Source organism: Scomber scombrus, chromosome 6 (assembly GCF_963691925.1).
Source record: "Scomber scombrus chromosome 6, fScoSco1.1, whole genome shotgun sequence".
NCBI classification, from domain to species: domain Eukaryota; kingdom Metazoa; phylum Chordata; class Actinopteri; order Scombriformes; family Scombridae; genus Scomber; species Scomber scombrus.
The window spans coordinates 15,862,215-15,884,897 of NC_084975.1; the positions used below are offsets into that span (position 1 = coordinate 15,862,215).

Sequence of the window (22,683 nt, forward strand, 5' to 3'; positions counted from 1 at the left end):
TTTGGCATGTTGGGCCACACATTTCAGTTGGCAGCATCTGTGTTTCACTGTCATGGAAAGGCAAAATAATTAATGGGTTGTCTTGTTTTGCAATTTTTTTTGTCAACCCAAAGTCTTCAAATACTATCTTTTATTTCAGCATCCAGATTAAGACATTTCACAAGGCAAAGAGGCAATCCACTAATTCCACAACTTAATATTGACAGATCTATGTGGTGTGTATCTGTGGGATTAAAGTAGTAAGCCTAAGAGAGGGTTAATTACTGTTTAAATCAATTAGCCACATTATCATAATTAAATATTAAAAATCCTCATTCCTGGTGGAGACTTGAGGTAAGCTGCTGTACAGTAGACGTGTTAATCCAGGAATTACTCAAGCAGAGATATCTTAAAAACTTAAATACTTAAATACTTCATACTATACATCTGAGGACTGAGAGAGGTCTGAGGCTGCTCCAGAAGCTTTCAATAAGATTTTTGCACAATTGGTTAGTGATGCTTGGTGTTGGACTCACGGCCAAGGCTAGAGATTTACTATGATATATTGGAGTGTGAAACTACTTTAGCCTGTTCTTGGAGCCAAGGGTCCTGGCCATGTTTGAGTGAGCTGGGGCTGATTGTTGCCAGAGGGAATTTGTCTGACATCCCATCTAAAGTTCATTAAATAGCAATCCCTGGAAACATGCTGCACATGCACATTGATATGCCCATGCACACACTCACAAGCACACACACACACACACACACACACACACACACACACACACACACACACACACACACACACACACACACACACACACACACACACACACACACACACACACACACACACACACACAAACACACACACAGAAAATGTCCTCCACCAATATGCACAGAGATATATACATTTACTATGTGTGGCTGCCCTCACTGGCCTGCAGTCCTGGGAGGTAGTCAAAGGGAGAGGAGGGAAAGACCCTCTTCTCTCACACCTTGCCACAGCTCAGAGGGAGGAACATCTTATCTCACTACTGCAGAGAGACAGAGAATTAGAGAGGAAGAAAGATGGATGGGTTAGGGTAATGTGAGCAAGAAGGACATAAGGGATTGAGAAGAGTGTGGGCAAGAGAGAATAATAGTGATAGCTATGGAAAGGAGGAGAGAGAGCATATTTAATTAATCTCATTTACATAACTTTCATCCTCTGGAGGAACAGACTTTGTGCACCCACTGATTAGAAATATGTTGTTTTAGCCAGATTTAATTAAAAAATGGTCATCATTTGGACTATATTTAGGTCTTTTCCATTAGGATGCATTTTTATAGCAACTAAGATGTATACAATCATCTATTCACTGCATGCATTGATGTACGGATATTATATCAGTGCAATAAAATATGTTTGTACATTTTGTGTGAGGAGGAAAAAAGGGAATTGGCTTTATTCATCGTGAGCCACGGTGTAAGCGTGCCTGATGCTATGAAGTCACTCCAGAATGGTATCCTAGCAACTGTTGTCAAGGGCAACCAGCATTCTCTGCAGACAGCACACTGAGCCTTGTAGAGAGAGAAAGAGAGAGACACACAGAGAGTGACAGCATGGCTGAGAGTTGACCATGGTTAAAATACTGTTTGCTGTGTCTTCCCGACGTTAGAGGCAAAACACAATCTTTGTATTTCAAACACTGATCATATACCATCATGTGTCATTACTATACATAATGGCTCAAAAAAGCTAATTATACAGCCTATTCCTATTAACAGAGTCCTGGTTTGTATGTTTCTCATACTGTTTGTGTTTGCAGACACAGACACCCACAGAAATCTGACCTATTTCTGTATTTCTCACACATGCTGTATACTCACACAAATGCCCAAAGCATGGCGAGACACTCACTATTGCATGTACTAGGCTTGGTGTATCGCCCACCCACATACACACACTGCCCTCTACTGCTAAACCTCAAACAAAACATGCAGGCATTACGTCAGCTCTTATAAATATGACCATATGGCAAAGTGTGAAAATCTGACACACGCGGATGTGGATAACAAATCAATTAGCATTTTGTTTTCCAAAACTTGAATCATGAATAATGTAAAAATGCATGCAGGGAAGATGCAATAATAGGATGGATAATGAAAGCACTGAGTTAAATCTGCTATCTCCATACTGATAATGTCTGGATTCCCATCGCTTACTGGAATATTAATACGGAAAAACACATTTTTTATTTATCAAAATTCATCTCTTTGTTGTCTTGTATCTTTGAACTGACTGTAATTGAATCCTGGTCCATGAGTCCGTGGCACTCAGATGCATTCATTAACATGTCATTCAGACACTGATAGGATTTCTTAGGGTAGAATTATTCTTCTGCTTCATGATATGATAAGGAAGCTGATAAAATTCATGGCAGAAAATAGAAAAGTATAAATGGTAAATGGTATTAACTGGTTTTCACTGATATTCAAACAGCAGGGTGTAGCAATGAATGTGAATTACCTTCACTACTTCTACAAATGTAACTGCTGCTGAAAGCACAATCACAACTGTGATATCTGCAGGACTATCTATAAGCCTGTGCAGATACATCATGATCCAACATTAAGATACAGGTACTATCTTCGTTATGTACTCATTACTCGTTAACATCAAAGTAATCTACAAAATATTGTTGCTGTGGCTTTTGGGGGATTTGCTGTTCTGTTTTCAGGTTCAAAGTGGGATTTTATATATTTCCATTTGAATGTTAAACTTAAAAGCAACAGAACAGATGGTGGAGAAAAAATGACAGTATGATCTGGAAACATTATGTGTATGCATGGAGACACTGAACTGCACACCAGCTCTGACGCATTGCATGGCAATTGACGGTTAGTATGAAGGTAAGAATCTGGATACTCTATTCAAACATCATGATATAAATGTTCATGATACTGAAACCATGAAAGAGAGAAACGATTGGGAGACAGTCGACATTATGGCAAAGACACTATGCAATAGCTTTGAGATAAATTTAGCCAGCAGCTTTAGCCCAGAGGTTTGAGAAGAGGGCTTTAGATTCATAAAATCTGCATATTTCAACCCTGGACTGGTGTGATAAAGGGCTGATGAGAGCAGAAGGGGTAAATGCGCTCTCCTCCCTCATCAGCAGCTGCTGAGATGACCCCATGTGCGAGAACCTTGACCCCGGATGGCTCAGTGGTCAGCAATAGAAGACTTTGGGCTGAATAAAAGAAAAAGAGAACCCGGAAAGGTTAAAGGAGCAAAACTAAACAAAATGACTTTATGTACACGCTTAGATGTGATGTGACTCTGAAGTTATAATAATGTTGGCTGCTGGCTTGTATGTGTCTTCTGGGTAATATATTATGCATTACGGCTGGGATTAGTGTGTCTAAGGCTCCATAATGCTTAAAAAGCAGCAGCTCTGATATCAGTCATCAATCAGAGCTGTATCGGCCAGTCAGCCTATACAGCGCACAGCTACATTAACTGAGACAAATCACAGACTTCATTTAACAATAACAACCACTTTTACCCTCTATGTGTGTGTGTGTGTGTGTGTGTATGTGTGAGTGTGTGTGTGTGTGTGTGTGTGTGTGTGTTTGTGTATGTGTGTGCGCGCGTGTGTGCGTGCAAATGTGAACCCCTGGACTCCTGGAGAGTTGCCATTTACAATAACATGCTGAGAAGATGCATCCACTGTTGACCTTACTGCTTCCTGACCTGCTCATAACTGCAGGGGTTTTCACTTTTAAACCCAACAACTGTGTTCAACCCAACTGGATAAATGTCATTCAAAGGACTCGAAAGAAAACACAATACACTCTTTGAAACCTCCAGGGATCCAATAAACTGTAAACACTTCATGGATCATCATTAAAAGCAGAAACAAGCAACATTTTACTCTGCCATTACAGAGGTTATAAAACTTCATTTGGATCTGATTCTGTAGTCTTCATCTCCCTCTAGAGGCAGGAAAGAGAAGCTACAACAAATAGTTTACTGCATTCCTCTTCCTCTTCCTCCTGCCGTGTCCTGCTCTTTCATCATCTTCCTTTCGTCATTGCTGCATGGTAAATCATCTGCAAAATGTACATGCTGGTAATTTCCCCCTCGCTTTTCTAACCGCAGTTGCCTTATGTCAAACAGGAATAACTTCCATATTTTAAACCAACAAAAGCCACAATTCCCTCTTGTAACCACCCAGAACTCCTGCACACTTCACCTCTCTTATCTTTGTTATTTGCTTCTTTGTATGCATGTATATAAATATATCTTATTTCTTTTTATGTGGTTTCATTTGAGCAATTAATTGCATTCAGATGCTAGATACCCTCATATACTTATCCATACACTTACATGTTTATATTATTTTTTTATATTTTGACTGATGTTTTGTCTGTTTTTAGAAAAAATAAAAAATGTAATTAAAAAATAATTAGCATGGTTCAACAACAAGGTTTGGCCAGTTTCCTGGGGCAAGTAAAAATGCTGCATTGAGCTAGTAAATCTAGCAACTCACTTGCCCGATCAGGCAAGTAGTAAAAAAAAAGAAGAAAAAAGTAAACAAAATAGAAACAATAAAAACATTTCAATCATTCTTTTTCGATCATCATTGTATCATTAATCATTTTCTCATTCCCCTTGCATGCATCACAAAATATTGGCACACACTGTTGGCCAATCAAAAAGAGAGAAGGTTAGTTGTGTGATGTGTGAAACAAACATCCCTCAGGTTTATATGAGCACTATCAAATAGAGGAGCATGTCATTTTTCACTGCCATAAATACTCTTGAGAGCAAGAAACTTTAAATAAGGAAATCAGGAGGCTTAGAGTAGAAGAAATAAGTCTAAAAGTGTATTTGCCATCGAAAGAAACTGGACTGAGTTTAGATTAGATGACCCACTTACTGAATAATAACATTGACATTGAACCACAATTACGCTTGAACTTTAAAGCATCTCAACAAAACACATAATTCATTCCTTACGACTGCTATAGTTACAAAAAGACAACTTTACTGCTGTAAACTGTATTTTATGTATAGTTGGGGGTTAATCATACATGAATGCGTTTATTAACTTTGGTACTGAGCATTGAGGGGAGTAAAAGGGATCTTTAAAATTGCTTTGCAGCAAGGCAGCTGTTGCTGGGACAACCAAGGTTACTTTTTGTCTACTACAGAGATGCTCCAAAGTCAGTCTGAGCTGGACAAAATGCAGTGCTGATTCAGAAATCTCCCAGTTTTTGGATAATATAATCTTTATCAATACATATACTGTATATGTCAACGTCATTATGACACTTTTAAGTAATTACCTGGAATCTAATGAGACAGTTCCTTTCATCTTAAGAGTTACTGGTTACGCAAGTGTTTCTCAATATTTAGTATTAAGTCATCTTTCACACAACCCCTGTTGCTTCCTGTTGCAAACAGGATGTTACCGCCAGCCCTTCCTCTAACAGATTTCACTGTTTATACACATTTTGTTTCCCATTGTGCCTTACTGAAATAAAGCAACATGAAATCAATAGTCATTCACCTCTTTTACCACTAAGTTAAAAGCTTTATTGTCCAGTGTCCACAACTACTGTGTCTCTATCATAGGCAAAATGCCAAAAATCACAAACATAAAATATAATTTATCTATTCAAAATATGTGTTTAGTTTTAACTAAACATTTGAGAGAACTGATGTCTGGTTATGACAGTTGTTGCTGTATGTCATTGTCCAAATACCATAGTCTGAAGTAAACAAAAGAAAACATAATCATGAAATACAAAAAAAGAAAAAAAAGAATACACAGAGCTAATGATTATATTGTATTGTACAGTAAGTTAACCAAGTTGTAGAAACTGCGCACATTTTCAGACAGATTGCTGTAAAAACTATTACTTTGCACAATAAACGTACATCTTGCACTACTTCCTCTTTTCTAGTCTGAAAGCTTTGGTTTGTTTTGTTTTTTTCCTGTGATTTGCTACACTATGCCCCACTAGCCCATTAAACACTGTGTGCCTTTTCCAATTAATTTTTTTTTTTACACAATATTTTTAGTGACTCTCACATAATCCTGATAGACAATGGATCCCTGGAGCAATAGAGGGTGAAGTGAAAGGGTGGGCATAGGATTAAAACAAAGCTTGTCTCTCTACTTCTGTTTAATCAAGAAACATGTTATGTTTTATTTTCATTTTTACAATACACTTGAATACAGTCACTGTGCACACTGATTCACACCGGGTCTCCTCATCTGTGCTGTATGAGCTGCTAACAAGACAGCTCTTCATTATGAAAAGAACCTGTTTACTGTTAACTCACTCCATATGGAAGACAATCAGCCCCACTGGGACCTGTGTCAACCAGAGTGTGAAATGTCAGGAGTGTGCACACACAAACACATACACACAAATACACATGTGACTACATTCACCGCCACAGACATACACACAAAGGGAGAATGGGAGACAGTGAACTTGGAAGCAAATAGATTGGTCTTTCTACTCAGACATCTGCTTGGTCCCAAAGACAGATGGTGAGCCAATCAGACCGCATGGCCATGCCTGGTCATGCCACCCTGCCGCCCCTCCCCAAAATCTGCACCCTGGCACACATGACAGGTGGCACCTTGCAAATGTGACACTGCCATTACCCTGAAAAATAATTTATGTATTCATTTCATTAAAACTAGCAATTGGCAGATAAGCAGAATACAAACAAAACTACCAGTGTGCAGCCATGTTAAAGCCTCTGTGAGGCTGTACTTAAGCACAGCAGGTAATTTAAGAGGAGCTCCACACAAATTTCGCATTTTTGAATTAAATATGCTGGGAGGGGGGCTTCCAGCAGAGTTTGAGGGTGTAGTTACCCTTAACATGCTCACATTAGTATGCTAGTATGCTCATAACAAAAATGCTAACATGTTGATATTCAGCAGATTAAATGTTTATCATCAGAGTTTAGTGTGTTAGGACTGTAATATTGAGGAGTATTGGACGAACAAAATTTTAGCACTACATCAGGGGATGAAGTCTTTATAGTTCATCCTCTGAGGAACATGACTGTCAGTACCAAATTTCACAACAAACTTTCCGATAGAGGTCAAAATGTTCTTTAACAATCAAAAATGTGAACCTCATGGTGACACTAGAGGAAAAGTCAGGGGATCACCACAGTCACTTCAAAATTTATCCTCACTGGTATCAGATCCGTATTCAGTATCGGCTGGTACCCAAAGCCCAGGTATTGGTACTAGGACTGAAAAAGTCAGATCAGTGCATCCTTAAAAATATCTGTGGCAAATTTCATGACATCCAATCAGATAGCTGCCAAGATGTTCACTTTGAATGACAAATGACAACCTCATGATGGTGGAGGAAAAATCAGAAGATCACCGAAATTGGCAGGATTCATCTAATGGGGACAATGAATGTCTGTACCAATTCACAATAATCTACCCAATAGTTCTTGAGATGATTTGGTCTGGAACAAAGTGGTTGACCAATTTTCAGCAGTGTCATTAGCATCGCTATTTTGTTTCTAAGTGACTAATGGAAACTACAAATTTGAAATTGGTCCAGTATTGCGCGAGAGCACTTCAGTCTTGCTTCAGTCGGGTACCTTCCATAATGTTGTCACACAATTATAACAATCTGAGACTGTCAGTGGTAAAAACAAGCACTTTTAGTGGACATACATTGATGGTGTGTAAGTGCCCCGAAGGATTAGGCTACACTGAAGTTCGTTTCGTGGCTGCAGTGCTCTCGCTCAATACTAGACTAACTTAGAAAATTGATTTCCCCATTAGTCACAACAAAATGGAAAAAAGTGTCCAGGCTGAAAAACACTGAAGTTTCCCTTCAATTAAATTCACAACAATTTTGTTCATGGACAGTTCACTGAGGTCATTGGTAAGAAGTGCAACCCAAAGTCAAGGAATAAAAAGCAGCAGACAGAGTTCATTTGCTGACCTCCGCCGATAGTGCACCAACCATACCCAGAGGCTTGCCTCAAATTCTGCTGGGATTGATTAAACTGGAATACACTGAGCTTATTGTGTTTTGATGCTCAGACACCAAGCAGAAAACCCTCATTTATCCTCCGTGAAAGGTTTATTTCAACGGCAGCTTGACCTTCTGTAGGACACAGTCATCAGTCATATGTGGGCTTTTGCTGTGGGCAATATCCTGAAAGCTAACTGACTTGACTCTCTTAAAAATGGCACAGGAATTTCATCTTAACATCTTGTTTGTTCTGAAATCATTGATTGACTGCACCATATAGTATAGTAGGTCATGTACAAGAATGGGCAGTGTGTAAATGTGGGAGTGTGTGTGGGTGGGAAGGAATGAAAGAAAGACGTTTTTTTTCTCATGCTGCTGTGCGATCAATGAAAAAGCCAGCGTTTCATAGTGAATGCAAACACAGATCTCAGTCCGTAAACTCCTACCATGCGTTGATTCAGGGATCGCATAATTAGCAAGCCCTCTTTCATCTGAGCAGTTTCAGCACACATCAATGTATCTAAATACTGGCAGACGTTGATGAGCATCTGCCAGGGTGCACATGTCCTGCTCGTTAATAGCTGTTTCAGTAACCCCTTCCTCACATCACCTACACAAGCTCAGCTCAAACGACAACCTGGCTCACAGACGGTCGGCCATTTGGATGCACCAGCAACATTGTCACGCTTCAATCTGGAGCCTGCCGCATACATTAGCATGCAGGAGGGGATGCACTGTGCACACACACCTCAGACTGCAAACACTTCACATGTCCACACCTGAGACCCTCCCCTGGCTACACACACAAACACAAATGACCACAGCTGAGCGAACAGATACTCTGGTGGAGTCAATTAGAACTGAAGCGCCTTCACCTCTGCAGTTCATCAATAGTCCTTAAACAGGCTGCAGTGTAAATAGCTCAAAAGATTTAATGGTATGCTGTGGTTTCACACACAATCATACACACACAACCACACACACCAAACCTTATACATTTATGCATGTGGTGAGAGGTGAGAATCATTTCTCTTATTTGCGCTTCCTGTTGGTTACTCTCTCCCCACAAACACATTTTCTCTTCCTCTTTAAAATCTGAGGAATTCTAGTAAAACTAAACAAACACACACACAAAAAACTCACAATTAACACATCTTCTTTGTAATTCCATTGAGCCTACAACCATTTTCACCCTGCAGCAGAAACTCTTGATGATGCTCCTTTGATGTTGGACAGGCTAATCAATACCGTGATCATGGACAACTTTCAAAGCCGGACACCAGAGAATCAAAGCTTCGATCAATATCAAATGCAGCATGTGTCCATGACTTTGAAGACTCTGTGAATGGTTTTACATTCAACCGTAATAGGTTGAAACAATAGATGTAATTACACCTAGACAACAACATAAACCTTCATTAATCAATTTTTTTATGCTCGCATTAAATCAAATGACCACTTCCATTACATATGACTATATGTCATATAATGTAATGACTATCTATAATGAATGTGGTCATTCATAGCAGGGACCCACAAAGATTGGCTGCTATATGGTTCAGTCACATCCAGGGCACACAATTAGCACCAGCCACTAGCCAAATGCTGATAAAATATGCAAAATATGCAACTGGCTGCTTCACTCACTAGCAAAAAAACCAACCAAATAATGGTACTTTATTGAATAGCTGACAAAATGTTAACATTAACTTGGCATTTGGCCGGTGGACAAGGTGAAAACACACATTTTTTTCAGAAGTTGGTTGAGACTAAACTGCAGATAAAAAAAGAGAGTTGGACTTACATTACACTAGACGCCAGAGATACGACTCCAGTGGGATGATAATGTTGTGCCATGTTTGCTAACAAGCTTTAACAACTTCAACAGACGTTAAAGGACCCCTCCACGTGTGTAGGAGAAACTACGGTAGCCCCAAAACTCAAAGAAAAAGGTATAAAATCTTTCATTCAAGACATTTTGCTTTTAAGTAAAATTCAAAACTGCACTTACAAATCCTGACATGGTCTACTCTCAAGCAGCTCTATTTAACCTAAAGCTAATATGAGAAAGAATAATAGGTATCTGATTTTTATAGAACATACAAAGTAATACTTTAGAGCATCAAAAGTGATTTGCAGGTCAGTGACACTTAGTCACACTGTATTAGGCAATGAAAAACATCATAACAATGAATTTCTCATAAAGTGGTAGTTTCATTTTTAACATTTTGACCGTAGTAGTTGCTGTTTCCTATTTCATGAGCAGTCGGTTTTACACACATTTTAAGCATTTGAAAGCTAGTAACGGTCTTTCTTACTATAATTCCTGTCAAATTTTGTATACCCAGTTTTTCCCCAAAGTTAAGCTGTCACACAACAGTCTGGAACAAATACCCCAACCAATTAATATTTATACTCTATTTAATATAAACCTAACAGTCAAATCTACAATGTTATTGAGAAACAGCTGAATGGACACAACTGGCATGGAGTAATGCGTAAAAAGGCATTTTTTTCTTTTGAAATGTAGTAGTGTTTCTTTCCCTCTGCAGCAACTCCAGAGCGTTAGTTAGCTGACATCAGCAGTACCAGCTCCTAACATCACTCAAGCATGACTGTTCTGCAGTCAGACTGCAGGTTTTTGGAAATTATGAATTGTAAAATGATTAGTTTAGAGCATTCTAGTATTATTATAGAGAAGCTAGCTCTATTCAAATAAGTAACACCAAAAGAAAAGAGAAGAGGAAGAAGCATAAGAACATAAAGTGGCAGATAGTCTGACGGCATCAGTGAAAAACAGCAATGATGAAACGCCATCTGTGCCTGTGCTTCTCATTCATACAGCACTAATCACTCATAAGAGGAAGAACTATATGTGGGTATGAACTGGAGAAAACAGAGGTGTCATTGTGGTAGTAATATGAAGGTTTGTGTGTATCTGTAATTTGTATAGTTCTGTTTTTTTTTTTTTAAACCTATTGTGGATTATGGTTAGATTTAAAAGTGACATGTGTTGCTGAAAGATAATGTAAATAACTGAATCACTGTAATGTTACTGTATATTGATGCTGCAAATCTCATGACACTCCATCTCAAAGAAATTCAGGGCTACAACCTGCACAGTGCCCCAGCACCTCACTCTCACACACACACGCCTCCACACATACACTTATATACACAAACTGTTATCTGCCTCTCCCCCTCCGCCATTGTTACAAGGCAGTAATCAATTATCTCAGTATGATGTCATTCTGCTTACCCTCCCCCAAACCTTTCAGCCCTCCTCCATTCATACACTGGCTGCTGTATCACTGTAAGCATCAGATCAGGAGTTAGAAATCTAATGATAATCCCACTTGCATGTTAAATTACGCCTATTGTTTAAGTATAATATAATAATGAATGTCGAAACTTCATGTTGCAAACGCACATCGCAATTAAGCCACACATACAGTACCAGTCAAAAGTTTGGACACGCCTTCCCTTCCCTTGAATGAGAAGGCGTGTCCAAACTTTTGACTGCACTATACTGCACTCAGTGCATCACGTCATAGAGAAGAGATCTGATTAGAGCTGAATGAATCCTCTGGCTTGATCACACAGAGTCATCTGGTCTCCATCCTCAGTGACAGGATAATTAAATGAGGGACAGTAATGAAGAAACATGGGCGCCAACATGAAGGGCAACGCGAGGTCTTTGTTTTGGGGTTGCCTCTCTTACTGCGTAGTTACAAATCCTTACCTCAATGCTTGCCCGAGTATAAATAGCACTTCCATTATGGGGGCTATCAATATGACTTCAAACGGTGAACTGCAGGCCACACATTTGCTGCTTTAGAGATGTGCTAATTGCTTTTGCAGGTATGATGTCATCTATACTAGAACAGACAGAAGCATGTGTGTTGCGGTACCAACTGAGGAACAGTGAAGTTGTGAGCTGCTGTTCTCTCACTGTATGCAGAGCAGAACCCTCCAGCAATATGAAGATAATCCACTTAACTCCTCTGCGTTTCAAGATACGAACTTGCCCTGCTTTCTCTCAGCTGTTTGCAGGGCCAAGAGTAACAGATAGCAAAATGCATATTGAACATCTGCCCCTGCTTCCAGAAAAAAAAAAAAAAAAACGAAGACAGAACACAAGAACTGCAAAATTGAAAAATAAAGATGAGCCAGAGCAGAACGTTGAGATAAACTGTATTCCCATTTTTGACAGCCTCATCCCATTCTCTAATTATAATTCCATGTGACGTTTTTGGATTAGCTGCAACAAAAAAACAAACATACTGACTGGAGCCTGTGAGATGTTGTTGGCTTTAGTCAAAACTGTAATCACTGCTGTTATTTACACCCTACACTCATTAAAAGGTGCAGATTTAAATCCACTCTTTACAAACCCATTTTCAAGTTGCCCCCTCAATATCCCCCCACCACCGCCTCCAGGATATCCATCTCTGAGATAGCTTCTCTTCTCAGAACCCTCAAGAGCAAAGCTAATCAGCTCAGCGATGAGCATGGTAGCAAAGACTATAACTGCTCCAATTCAGATTTAGAAGTACAATCCCAGCCCTGCAATCAAGAGCATGCACATTAGTTTGAACCACAAATGGATAGACATGTATGTAATCACAAGTCCACAGTCCAAAATAGAGGCTGTCACAGCTTAGAGGAAATGAGTAGTCGCTCATTCCAGTTGGATGAGGGAGACATGTAAAAACCCTGTGATAGAGATCTCAGCAGTGCAGCTATAGCATGCCCCATTGAGGTCAAATGATACCGTCTAGTTTGAGATCTGTTCCAATACCAGATGACTGCATGTCAAGTGTTTTAGCTGGCGACAGACATATTATTGATCTCTTCATCCTTTGCTAAAACAAAAGAATTTCAGAGCAGGCAGACAGAGACACAGATGAACTGGCAGACATCCCTCATTATTTTGTATTGCTGTGCTTGAAATAAAAATCTATTAATTAAAAAAATTAGTTGTTGTATATCTATAAAGTGCATACACAAGAGTGAAAATCCCCTTAATAATCTATTGATCTAATTCATTTAACATGATATCAGGATACTGGCCATAATTCTCATACTGAATAGTCTCCCCCACTTGGCCCTGCCTTTATCACAGACATGAGACCATTCAGTTTTATAGCTGAGCTATAGTGTAACTCCGGGCCAATCACATTAGCTCCACACACAAAGAGCCCTGCGGAGGGCTAAAACACAATTTACTGCATTCATTTATGTGTATCAGTCACAATGTGTGCATGGTAGAAAACAAGAAATGAATTAGATTGTGGTAACAGAATGAGGTCATTTCCTGCCAAATATTAAACTAGCTTCTTCTATCTATCTATCTATCTATCTATCTATCTATCTATCTATCTATCTATCTATCTATCTATCTATCTATCTATCTATCTATCTATCTATCTATCTATCTATCTATCTATCTATCTATCTATCTATCTATCTATCTATCTAAGTCTGTTTGTTGTGCTGTGAGTTATTTGTTGTGCTGTCAGTGCAAATTATTTAAAGCAGCTCCAGTAATTACTGCGGGAGATAATCACTTATTCACCTGAAATATTAATACACATACAGGCAGGAAGCATGATCAATATTAATATTGGCTTACACACAAACACGTATATCCATGCGCGCACACATACACAAACACACACACATATACGCTGAATAAACTCATTAATAATTAAAATAGGTTGAAGCTCTGAACATGACAGAGTGAATACAAATGCCATGGATTTTGTGAACAAATCACTGAGCTCTGAAATTAGTTATCCAATGTCAATTTTGTTCAGAGTGTATGTTAAAGAAAATTCAACACAGAGCAGATTTCAGTCAGATTTTCAGCCTTGGCTCTGATGTGTTTAACAGCCGTAAATAAATCCCAGCCAAAGAAAACAGCACAAGAGCCAGTGATGTCCACAGTGACCCTTGTTGCTCAATGTCACCTGCTGAAGACTAAAGTGGCTCTGAATGGTGAGAAAATTGTATATGTGGGGCTCTAATCATAAATGGAACAGTGATGGTAAAAAGTTGTGACGGTAAGCTGGCTTTCCTGTGTGAGGTGGGGTGACAAAAAAATCTGGGGTGACAGCAAGGTAATTTAGGGCTGTCAGCTATGACAGTAAGAGTACTTGTAAGGGAACACCCTCTATGCTAATGCGAACATATGCAGAGGCAGTGTAAACTGGAGACGGGACACCAACTGGCAGCTATAGGAGACAAAGCTCAGCAGAAAAAACCCATAAGGATAAATCTATTTTGGTGAGAGCAATCCTAAGGATGGCAATATTTACTGCACCACTTTCTGCAAAAACAAAAATCCCTTTCACCTCCTTTTCTAATTCACTCCTTCCTCTCATCACTCACCCTTCTTTTTTCACCTTCCTGTCTCTGTTCTGACCATCATCTCCTGCACTGTTCTCCCCCCGGTTCATTTTACTGCTGCCTCTTCCCCCCCCGAGTAGGGTGCATGGCCTATCGCCATAGTAACAGACAGCCATGACAGGTGGAGATAGCAGGTAGTGCGGCGATGCATGACTCCCCCTGGGACTGCAGAATGCCAACACTATAGAATGAGAATGAGCAGAACACGCTCTCTTATACAAAGTCATCCTGCATGCATACAGGGTTTACATTCAGTTCACTGAGACTTAATCATAAAAGGGGTTCCTTGCCTTATCTGTATTCTACACATGCAGCAAAGCCACACTGCCATTGTTCCACTAGTCGGCTGGACAGAGGGGAGAGTGGAGTTCAATGGATTTAAGCGATTGTGTGTTTCTATTTCATTGCTCTCTATGGTCAGATCTGTACCAGGTCAAGCCGAGCCAATCTGTTTCAATTCAATGAAGGACTAGATTCTACAGTAACCACATCCTCTTCTGTCGCTCCCAGCATAACTGTTCTTTCTATAATCAGTGTAATTGAACTGATTCAGTCTCATCACACACATACAGGACACATCCTTTCAGCACCTTATTTACATGAGCTGCAGACTCATGTACGTATGCTCACACATATACATTTAATAAGATACACAAACTACTTTAAATGACATCCGTCTCTAATGCACCAACATCATGTTTAGCATTGCACCCTGATGCCTACAATAGACTGTGAGGGATTTCTCCCTCACTTGACCACTGCAGTGTTTGAACACGTGGAGGATTTAGACAAAAGATAAGAGTTTCCTGAGTTGGATGCAAAAGTAACACGCTTCTTAAGTAAGGAGAGTGGCGTCTGATCCTCAGTAGGAAGTTATGAGAAAATTTCAGGCTGGTAGATGGTAGTAAAGGGGAGGAGCAAACAAGCAACATCCCTGCTTTGGTGGCAGCATGGGCATTTGCCTTGAGGAGAAAGTGATGAGAGAAAGGCATTGCAGGAAAAGGATGAAACAAAGACAGACAGTAGACAGCGCCGGCAATACTATACCCTTTCCGAGACTCACCATGAGCAAACACACGGCTGATTCAGGCATGAGTTGGACAGCCATGATGGGATCCTCCTAAAGTTTCTTGCAAAAAGGGATTGTCAGCAATTTCCTAAAGGGACCCTCTTATGCTCTTCCTCCTTCTTCTTATTCAGAGTCTCACTCTGCCCTCTGTCCAGGTGAAGTCCTTTGACTGGTCCTCCCACTCTGTGTCCTAAACCACCTCCCTGTGTCTCTCAGTCAGTGGTGCAGACAGCCTCTGGTCTCTAATTGTAATGCCACAGTCTCTGGAGAGCCTACGACTCCCCAGTCTCACTACGACTCTTCAGACTGAGCGAAAAGCAATCCTCCTTCTTCCAGCTCTTTGATCTGAGAGCAGAGTGGATCCCCCCCTACTCCTCCTTTTCACTTTTAAAACACTCCCTGCAGACCCCACGCCCACCTCCCCCAAACCTCTGCGACTCTGGCGCCCCTTGCTAAACACTCCCCTCCCTCTGATGCTGCCTTCTGCCTCCCTCTTCCAGTCTACTCTCCTCACAACACAAAGCACATCCAGGCGTGCACATGGATTTTTGGTCTATCTGCTTTCTCCTGAAGGTGTCTCCTCGCTGCTCCAGAAGATGTAACCTGCATCAGTGATGCTCCCCAGTCTAAAGCACTCCTCCACTGTGGCGGGAAAGACAGACAATCACCTTTCCACTGATAGATCCAGTGAAGAGAGCTCCCCTTTACACTAATCCCCAGCCTCTTATATCATCAGCATGAGACAAGGGCAAGGGGGAGGCAAATAAAAGAGATTATGATAGACAGTTTCAGAAAGACAGAGGATAAGGTAAATACAGCCAGGAGGAGAGAGATGTAGTGGAGAGAGCAGCCACTGGTGAGAGAGGTCCACACTGTGCTGAGCGTAAATGAAGGTGGGTGGAGAAGAGGGAGGGGAGAGAGCGATGGAAATGGAGAGAGCGAGAGCAGACCGCGCCTATCGATGCCAGCTGAAACAGCAAGGCAGCATGGGAAGTGGGTAAATGTATCTCAGCTCACTTAATGAAAGGGTTGTGAGGTTGGGTGCTCATATGATTTAGACCCACAGAAGCTGTCATATCCACAGGCACCTGTGCGCTAGACTGTGATTTTTTAGGAGCAGTGCCTGACATTAATAATTTAGGTGGAAAACAGTGTCAGTATGGCTTTTGTCTTATGTGTGCATGAGGCAGCACGCAAGGCAGAGAAATGGAGAGATAAAGAGGAGTAATGAGACACAGGAAGCAGAGCAGAAATCATATAAATAATGAATGTTGTTATTGAAATTATTGAAAATCTTGGTACAGTCGAATAGCTCGGGCTCAGCTTTAAATGTGAGCAAATGTATGTTTGTGTGACTGAGAGTCTGTGTGTATACAATTCCAGCATCATGCTGACATTTGCAAAACTATGAGTTTTGTTTTTTCAGATACCTGCAGGTTAAATACTGTATTTTTTAAGTATTACATCAAACTAGTTCAATTCAATGTATTTTATTTTGCTTAATGCTATATGAGTGGGTTATTTGTCTCACAAAAAATCTAAGCCTAATAAAAGGCAGCCATTGAGTGAAACACAAAGAATGATGAAGAAAGAGTCATTCTTTAATAACTGTGATCTGTTGGCTTAGTAAGAGCTCACATTTTAATTATTCATCTGTATTAAGAGTTACTCAGTACTGACTAATATGTAAGGTGCAATGTCTCAACAGAAACTTTGAGTTCTTTCTTCCTAGACTGCACTGACATACTTCTTATCTGGTATAGATTACAGAGTACCATTTGTGAAACCTTTGAGCCACACTGCCACAAACACCTTTGTAACTTCCTCTCACACAGTGGGTTTGCCACCCTTAATTTATAAGGAAGTAAAAATGGGTCATGGCATTTTTATAGCCACTACAAAAATAGTGGCAAAATGGAAAAAGTATTCTGGTTTGTGTTTGCATTTCATTTCACCAAAAAAAATAAAAAACAGCAATGATGGAACGTTTTATGCTAATGTATGTTTTATTGGAGTTGTCTGAGGCATTGGAAATGAAATAAAATAAAAATTGCAGCAGAACTTAATTGGTGAAAGCATTTTAATCCATTTCTTTCTTAATAAAATGTATTCTTTCACTACCAAAGTTGTATTGTACATTCATTCCTGTCCTGTAATGTTAACAAGAAATGTGATCCACATTAATTTTACTCATGTTAAACTCCGCCTCTAAGCTCCAGCCAGAGGGCGGGCTGCTCAGACAACAAGTCCAGGAAACAGACTTGTATCGTTACATTTTGCCACAGTGGTGGCATGAAATGTATGAAATAACTCTTAAATCTGTACGGATTGTGTGGACAACATATGAAGGGATATATGGTGAGTACAAGCTAGCTTTTTCATAATATAATGAAAAGAAGACACAAGCAAGTTTGCTGGAAATGGTTGTATAAGTGTTAGTCTTATTGCTGAAGTGTCAGTAAGTGTAAACAAGGATACAATATAAGCCATTCTTAAAATGTAGTGCATAAAAACAAATATGTAAGTATTCACTGAACTCCTTTATTTTTGATTTGTTCCTTTTTCTATAAATATTTCCACTGAAATTGCAGTTGTTCTACCTGACTTCAGCAAAAGATGGCACTAACGAGCAACAAGACTGAGCTGAGTGCAGATGACTTCTTGGAGAAATGGGACCTACTTGGCTCTGGGGGATTTGGTTGTGTCTACAAAGCCAGGCACAAGCTCTGGAGTTTTGATGTGGCCATTAAGCGACTTCATGATGGTGTTGGGTAAATCTTAGATTAAAGGGGACCTAATATGCTCTTTGTTCCTAATATGTTTCTGTTACTTATATATTGGTGTGATGTCAGATATCTATCTTAAACATTGTCAATGTTTACAAATTGAGGTGAACGTACATAGAAATGCTCCCTGCAAGTCAAAACCTAGGAATAGGTCTGCTCTGAAATCATTGTTTCTGGTGTTTTTTTCTACTTTGCCGACAAACTGACATCAGATTGTGGTGCATGCCCATTAAACAGCCGCCCGTTCCGTAGCCTTGTTTACAAAGGGTTTTTTTTTCCATATGCTGTCTGCCTTGTTCACTCACATACTTTGGATCAGACTCTGGCTCAAATATATGTATGAATGTATTAGAGAAATTAACATTTCGAGTAAAGAATGAGATATACTGTAGTTTGTTTCAGGGTTTGTTTATGTAGCCTCCCAATCAGCCAGAAGTCAGGCACAGCTTCCAGAAACCAATCAGAACAGAGCGGGTTCATCTGGAGCCAGGAGTCAAAACGGCCTGTTTCAGACAATCTAAAATGAGCTGCTGTGTAAAGAGCCAGTATGAGATAAATAGAATTTTGTTTTATTTGGACTCTTTAGTAAAGTCCCAGAATACAAATATAGAGCTGGTAATGGATATCTGTTCCCCCTTTAAGTAATACATTCATATGCATCCTTTTTTAAATCAGAAATAGTAGTTCAAGAAGCTCTCTCACTTATGCTTTCTCTACCTTCTACCTACCAGCACTGAGAAAGCACTCTATGAAGAGGCTTCTCATATGGATGAGGCCTCCTCTGAGTTTGTCGTGCGGGTTTATGGATTTTTTAAGGAAGGAAATGCCATGAGAAAGGGAATAGTCATGGAATTCATGAGAGGAGGCTCCATTCAGTCCCTGCAGAAGGACCTGTCTGGCCCTCCACCGTCGGCCCTGGCCTTCCGCCTGGCCCATCAGGTGGCTCTAGCCATAAACTTCCTCCATTTAAAAGGTCTTATGCACCAAGACCTAAAGCCAAGTAATGTGCTGCTGAATGACGACCTCAATGCCAAGGTAGTAGTAGCAGCAATCCTCCTAAATTCTTGAGTTTATATTTAATATAAAACTGAATTAATTATTTGTGTAATGGTATGTTTCCCTTTTTTCTTTGTAGCTGGCAGATTTTGGTCTGTCCAGGGTTTCAACCAGTACATTCAACAACAAGGACAAAATGACAGGAGAAATCGGAGGCTCATACAAGTACATGCCTCCTGAAGCTTTCGAAGTGTCATACAAACCTGTTCGTGCTTTTGACATATACAGGTTAATATTCAAATATTCAAATTGTTGAAAACTTTAACTTTATAAATACATTACTTAAAACATCATCCCTTTCTCTTTCTTGACTAGCTATGGTATCCTTCTCTGGTCCATTGTTACTGGCGAAGAACCCTATCCAGGCATGTATGATTAATATTACTGTTTGTTTGGCAATGTCTTTTGTATTGCTTCCCTCATTAATTTATAATTTTACAGTTAAATTAAGCGCTGCACATACAATTCACACACTCATGTACACACATTTTGTTGAAAAGTTTTGATGCATGTATTCATTGGATTAAATGTATTATAGGTAAGGATTACAGCCTTGTGGAACTGAAGATCCCTAAAGGGGACAGACCTCAGGATATTTGCCAGAAGGAGGTAGAGGGGTTAAAAGAGCTTGTTGGCCTCATGAAGAGTTGCTGGGTCAATGAACCCTCTGAGAGGCCTGCTGCTAAAGGTAGGCGTCTTTATGTTTGTTATGACTGTATTGTATTTTACTTTACTGATATATGCTATAGAAATAAATTAACTAAAAGTATGAACAAAGCTTTGACATTTCTGCGCATTCATGCATTGACGCCTTCTAAAACAAAAACTCCCACTTCAGAGTGCTGTAAAGTCACTGAGAGTCTGTTCTCCAGGCATGAGACGGGAATTAGTGATGCTGTCCATTACGTCAAGAAAAGACTGGTACAATTTATAACTTCTGTTTGCAACATCCAGTATGTATGTATACATATATATATATATATACATATACATATATATATATATATATTGCTGATTACTCTCGATTCATAATTTACAGAAAACAATTTGTCTCTGTATGTTTTAATCCGTTATCTTCTCCTTGTTTAAGGATTCACAGACCAATAATCAACATTCAAACACACCTGTTGCCTTCAGTTGTCCTTTTCAACCACCAGGTAGATTATTTAGTACGGTTTATGGGTCATGGGCCACAAATTGTTCATACTTTCTTCAATAAAACAAAAGGTAAGGCAGATGTCTCCTTTTTTCCCAGAAGAGTCAAAGTTACATGATGAGGCGGATCATGCAGGATTTGAAAATCCTTTAAGGTCTTTTCAACAGCTGCAGTTGAAAACAGATGTAGTAAGTACAGTAAGTCAACCAAAAAAGCAGTGAATATTGGGGAATATTGCCTAATTTCAATTGTATTAGTATTACTTGGCTAGACAGGAATGGACATTACATTCCCAGCATTTACTACAATATTATACCACTATTGTTTCATTAATGGACAGATAACATTCTCAGACATTGGACCACAACAACAAAATCTTATATTTTCTTTTTTCTTTTGCCAACAGGATCCTGTCACTGTGTCTCTTGAAAAAATGAATGACACAGATAAAGGTGAGCATTTCTGTCACTGCTCTGAGGCATGAAAATTAATTTGAGCTTTTTTTGTAAAGATTTCTCGTATGTTAACAAAGTCAAATGAACACGCTGCCACGGTATTTATGTGCATTCTCTAATTCTTCATTTTAAAACAGCAAAGTTTGTTGATACCAAAAGGGCAGCGTTAATCCAAAGCGTTTCTGAGGTACTGGCAATAGCAGAGGAGCTTGGAAGCATGGTCCACGGTGAAACTTACTCACTGATCGAAGTTAAACAGACAAGCCAGGAGAGAATGAGAGTGCTCTATCAGCGGACGTTTCGGTCAGGAGGGGTAATTGTCAAAGCAGCCTTCTACGACGCCCTCAAAAAACATCACCCCAACCTAGTGGAGGATCTAGGTAGGAGTTTCGCTCTAGTTAGAGACATCAAACATGGTAGTTGAATCTATGACAGTTTTTAAAAGTTGTTTTAGTTAGTTTTTTTTTTAAATTTCACTTTCTTTTCTCTCAGGTCGCTAACTCCAAAAGGACTTTCCTTGTCTCTCATCCACCCATGATGACCAAACCTACACTTGAGTCTTTCATCAAAATGAATATATTTTACTCATATGTATATATCTAATGTGTAAATATCTTACTACACCAACCTGTTTTTTAATTTAACATATTATATGTATATATTTGAATAAATAAATAAAATTGTCTCACAGTAGTGTTGTGTGGTGGCTGTGGCTTAATAATCAGCAACACACGTTTGGCTTTGTTAATATTATAAAGAGGGGACGTTGCTTGTTTCCTCCAGTGGATGGAGGACAGAGAGAGAGAGAGAGAGAGAGAGAGAGAGAGAGAGAGAGAGAGATAGAGAGAGAGAGAGAGAGAGAGAGAGAGAGAGAGAGAGAGAGAGAGAGAGAGAGAGAGAGAGAGAGAAAGAAAGAGAGAGAGAGAGAGAGAGAGAAAGAGAGACTGGGTAAGAGGCTTTTCTGGTTCAATCCCTCAGTAACTGTCACAAGCAGTCAGTCAGTCAGTCACCTGCAGATGATGGTGTCGAGGGCATCCCTGGCAACAAAGTTACTCTCCTGTTTCAGTTTAAATGTTCAGGTCTGTAGTTCACCACTGTGGCACTGCATAATGGATCGGACAAGAAAAAACTTAAACCTAATTATTGTTATACATAATCAATAGTATTCTCAAGTTCTTTGACTTTATTTATAAGACTATTTTGTTATGATGCTGTAGGAGAAAATAAGGTGCACACACGTTTAGGGATACAAACTGCTTAATGAAGAATCAAATTATTTTTGTTTCCCATCTTTTAGAAGTTTTGCCTTTCTTCAAACACACAAACACTTCCCTCTATCTGTCTCTCTGTCTTTCTTCTCTCTGTGTCGAGGGAGCAAAGCTTGCTGCGTAACAGTATTCTGGGATTTGACCTGTGTCTCATTCACAGCTCCGTCTCCTTGAGCTCGGCGAAAACACACACACCTTTACACCATGGTAATCCTCACAGGAGAAAGTGTGTTCAAGTGTGTTCTTGACCTATCCTTCTCTTCCTCAGTCCTACTGCCTCACTCCACCCTACACACCCATCTCACCCCACCCTGTCCTGCATTAATGCTCCCAATCCTCTTTGTGGGAGAGTGACGTCTGCTACTGTCAGAAACAGAGTTAAGCTCAGCAGGCACCAGGAGAACAGAGTGGAGAGAAGCTCCCAGCCTTAGGAATAACCAAGCAGCAATGCTTTCTGAGCCTCCAGGGGGACATATCTCTG

General features: G+C 39.8%; 1 protein-coding gene across 1 annotated transcript; it reads left to right on the plus strand.

Moving 5' to 3' along the window:
* Positions 1-17,717: 17,717 nt before the first annotated feature.
* LOC133982287 (receptor-interacting serine/threonine-protein kinase 3-like) lies at positions 17,718-21,677 on the plus strand. The gene is made up of 12 exons (XM_062421265.1): positions 17,718-17,839; positions 18,073-18,252; positions 18,999-19,302; positions 19,403-19,551; positions 19,639-19,688; positions 19,862-20,011; positions 20,162-20,244; positions 20,414-20,480; positions 20,579-20,676; positions 20,886-20,931; positions 21,072-21,314; positions 21,427-21,677. Exons 2-12 carry the CDS (start codon positions 18,098-18,100, stop codon positions 21,432-21,434), a joined length of 1,353 nt encoding a protein of 450 aa, XP_062277249.1. The 5' UTR covers positions 17,718-17,839; positions 18,073-18,097; the 3' UTR covers positions 21,435-21,677.
* The last annotated feature ends 1,006 nt before the right edge of the window (positions 21,678-22,683 follow it).

Coding starts and splice junctions, on each gene's coding strand:
- LOC133982287 (XM_062421265.1), top strand. CDS start 18,098: ATGGCACTAACGAGCAACAAGACTGAGCTGAGTGCAGATGACTTCTTG. Junction 20,012..20,161: donor TGAGAGGCCTGCTGCTAAAG/GTAGGCGTCTTT, acceptor CTCCCACTTCAG/AGTGCTGTAAAGTCACTGAG. Junction 20,481..20,578: donor TTGTCCTTTTCAACCACCAG/GTAGATTATTTA, acceptor CTTTTTTCCCAG/AAGAGTCAAAGTTACATGAT.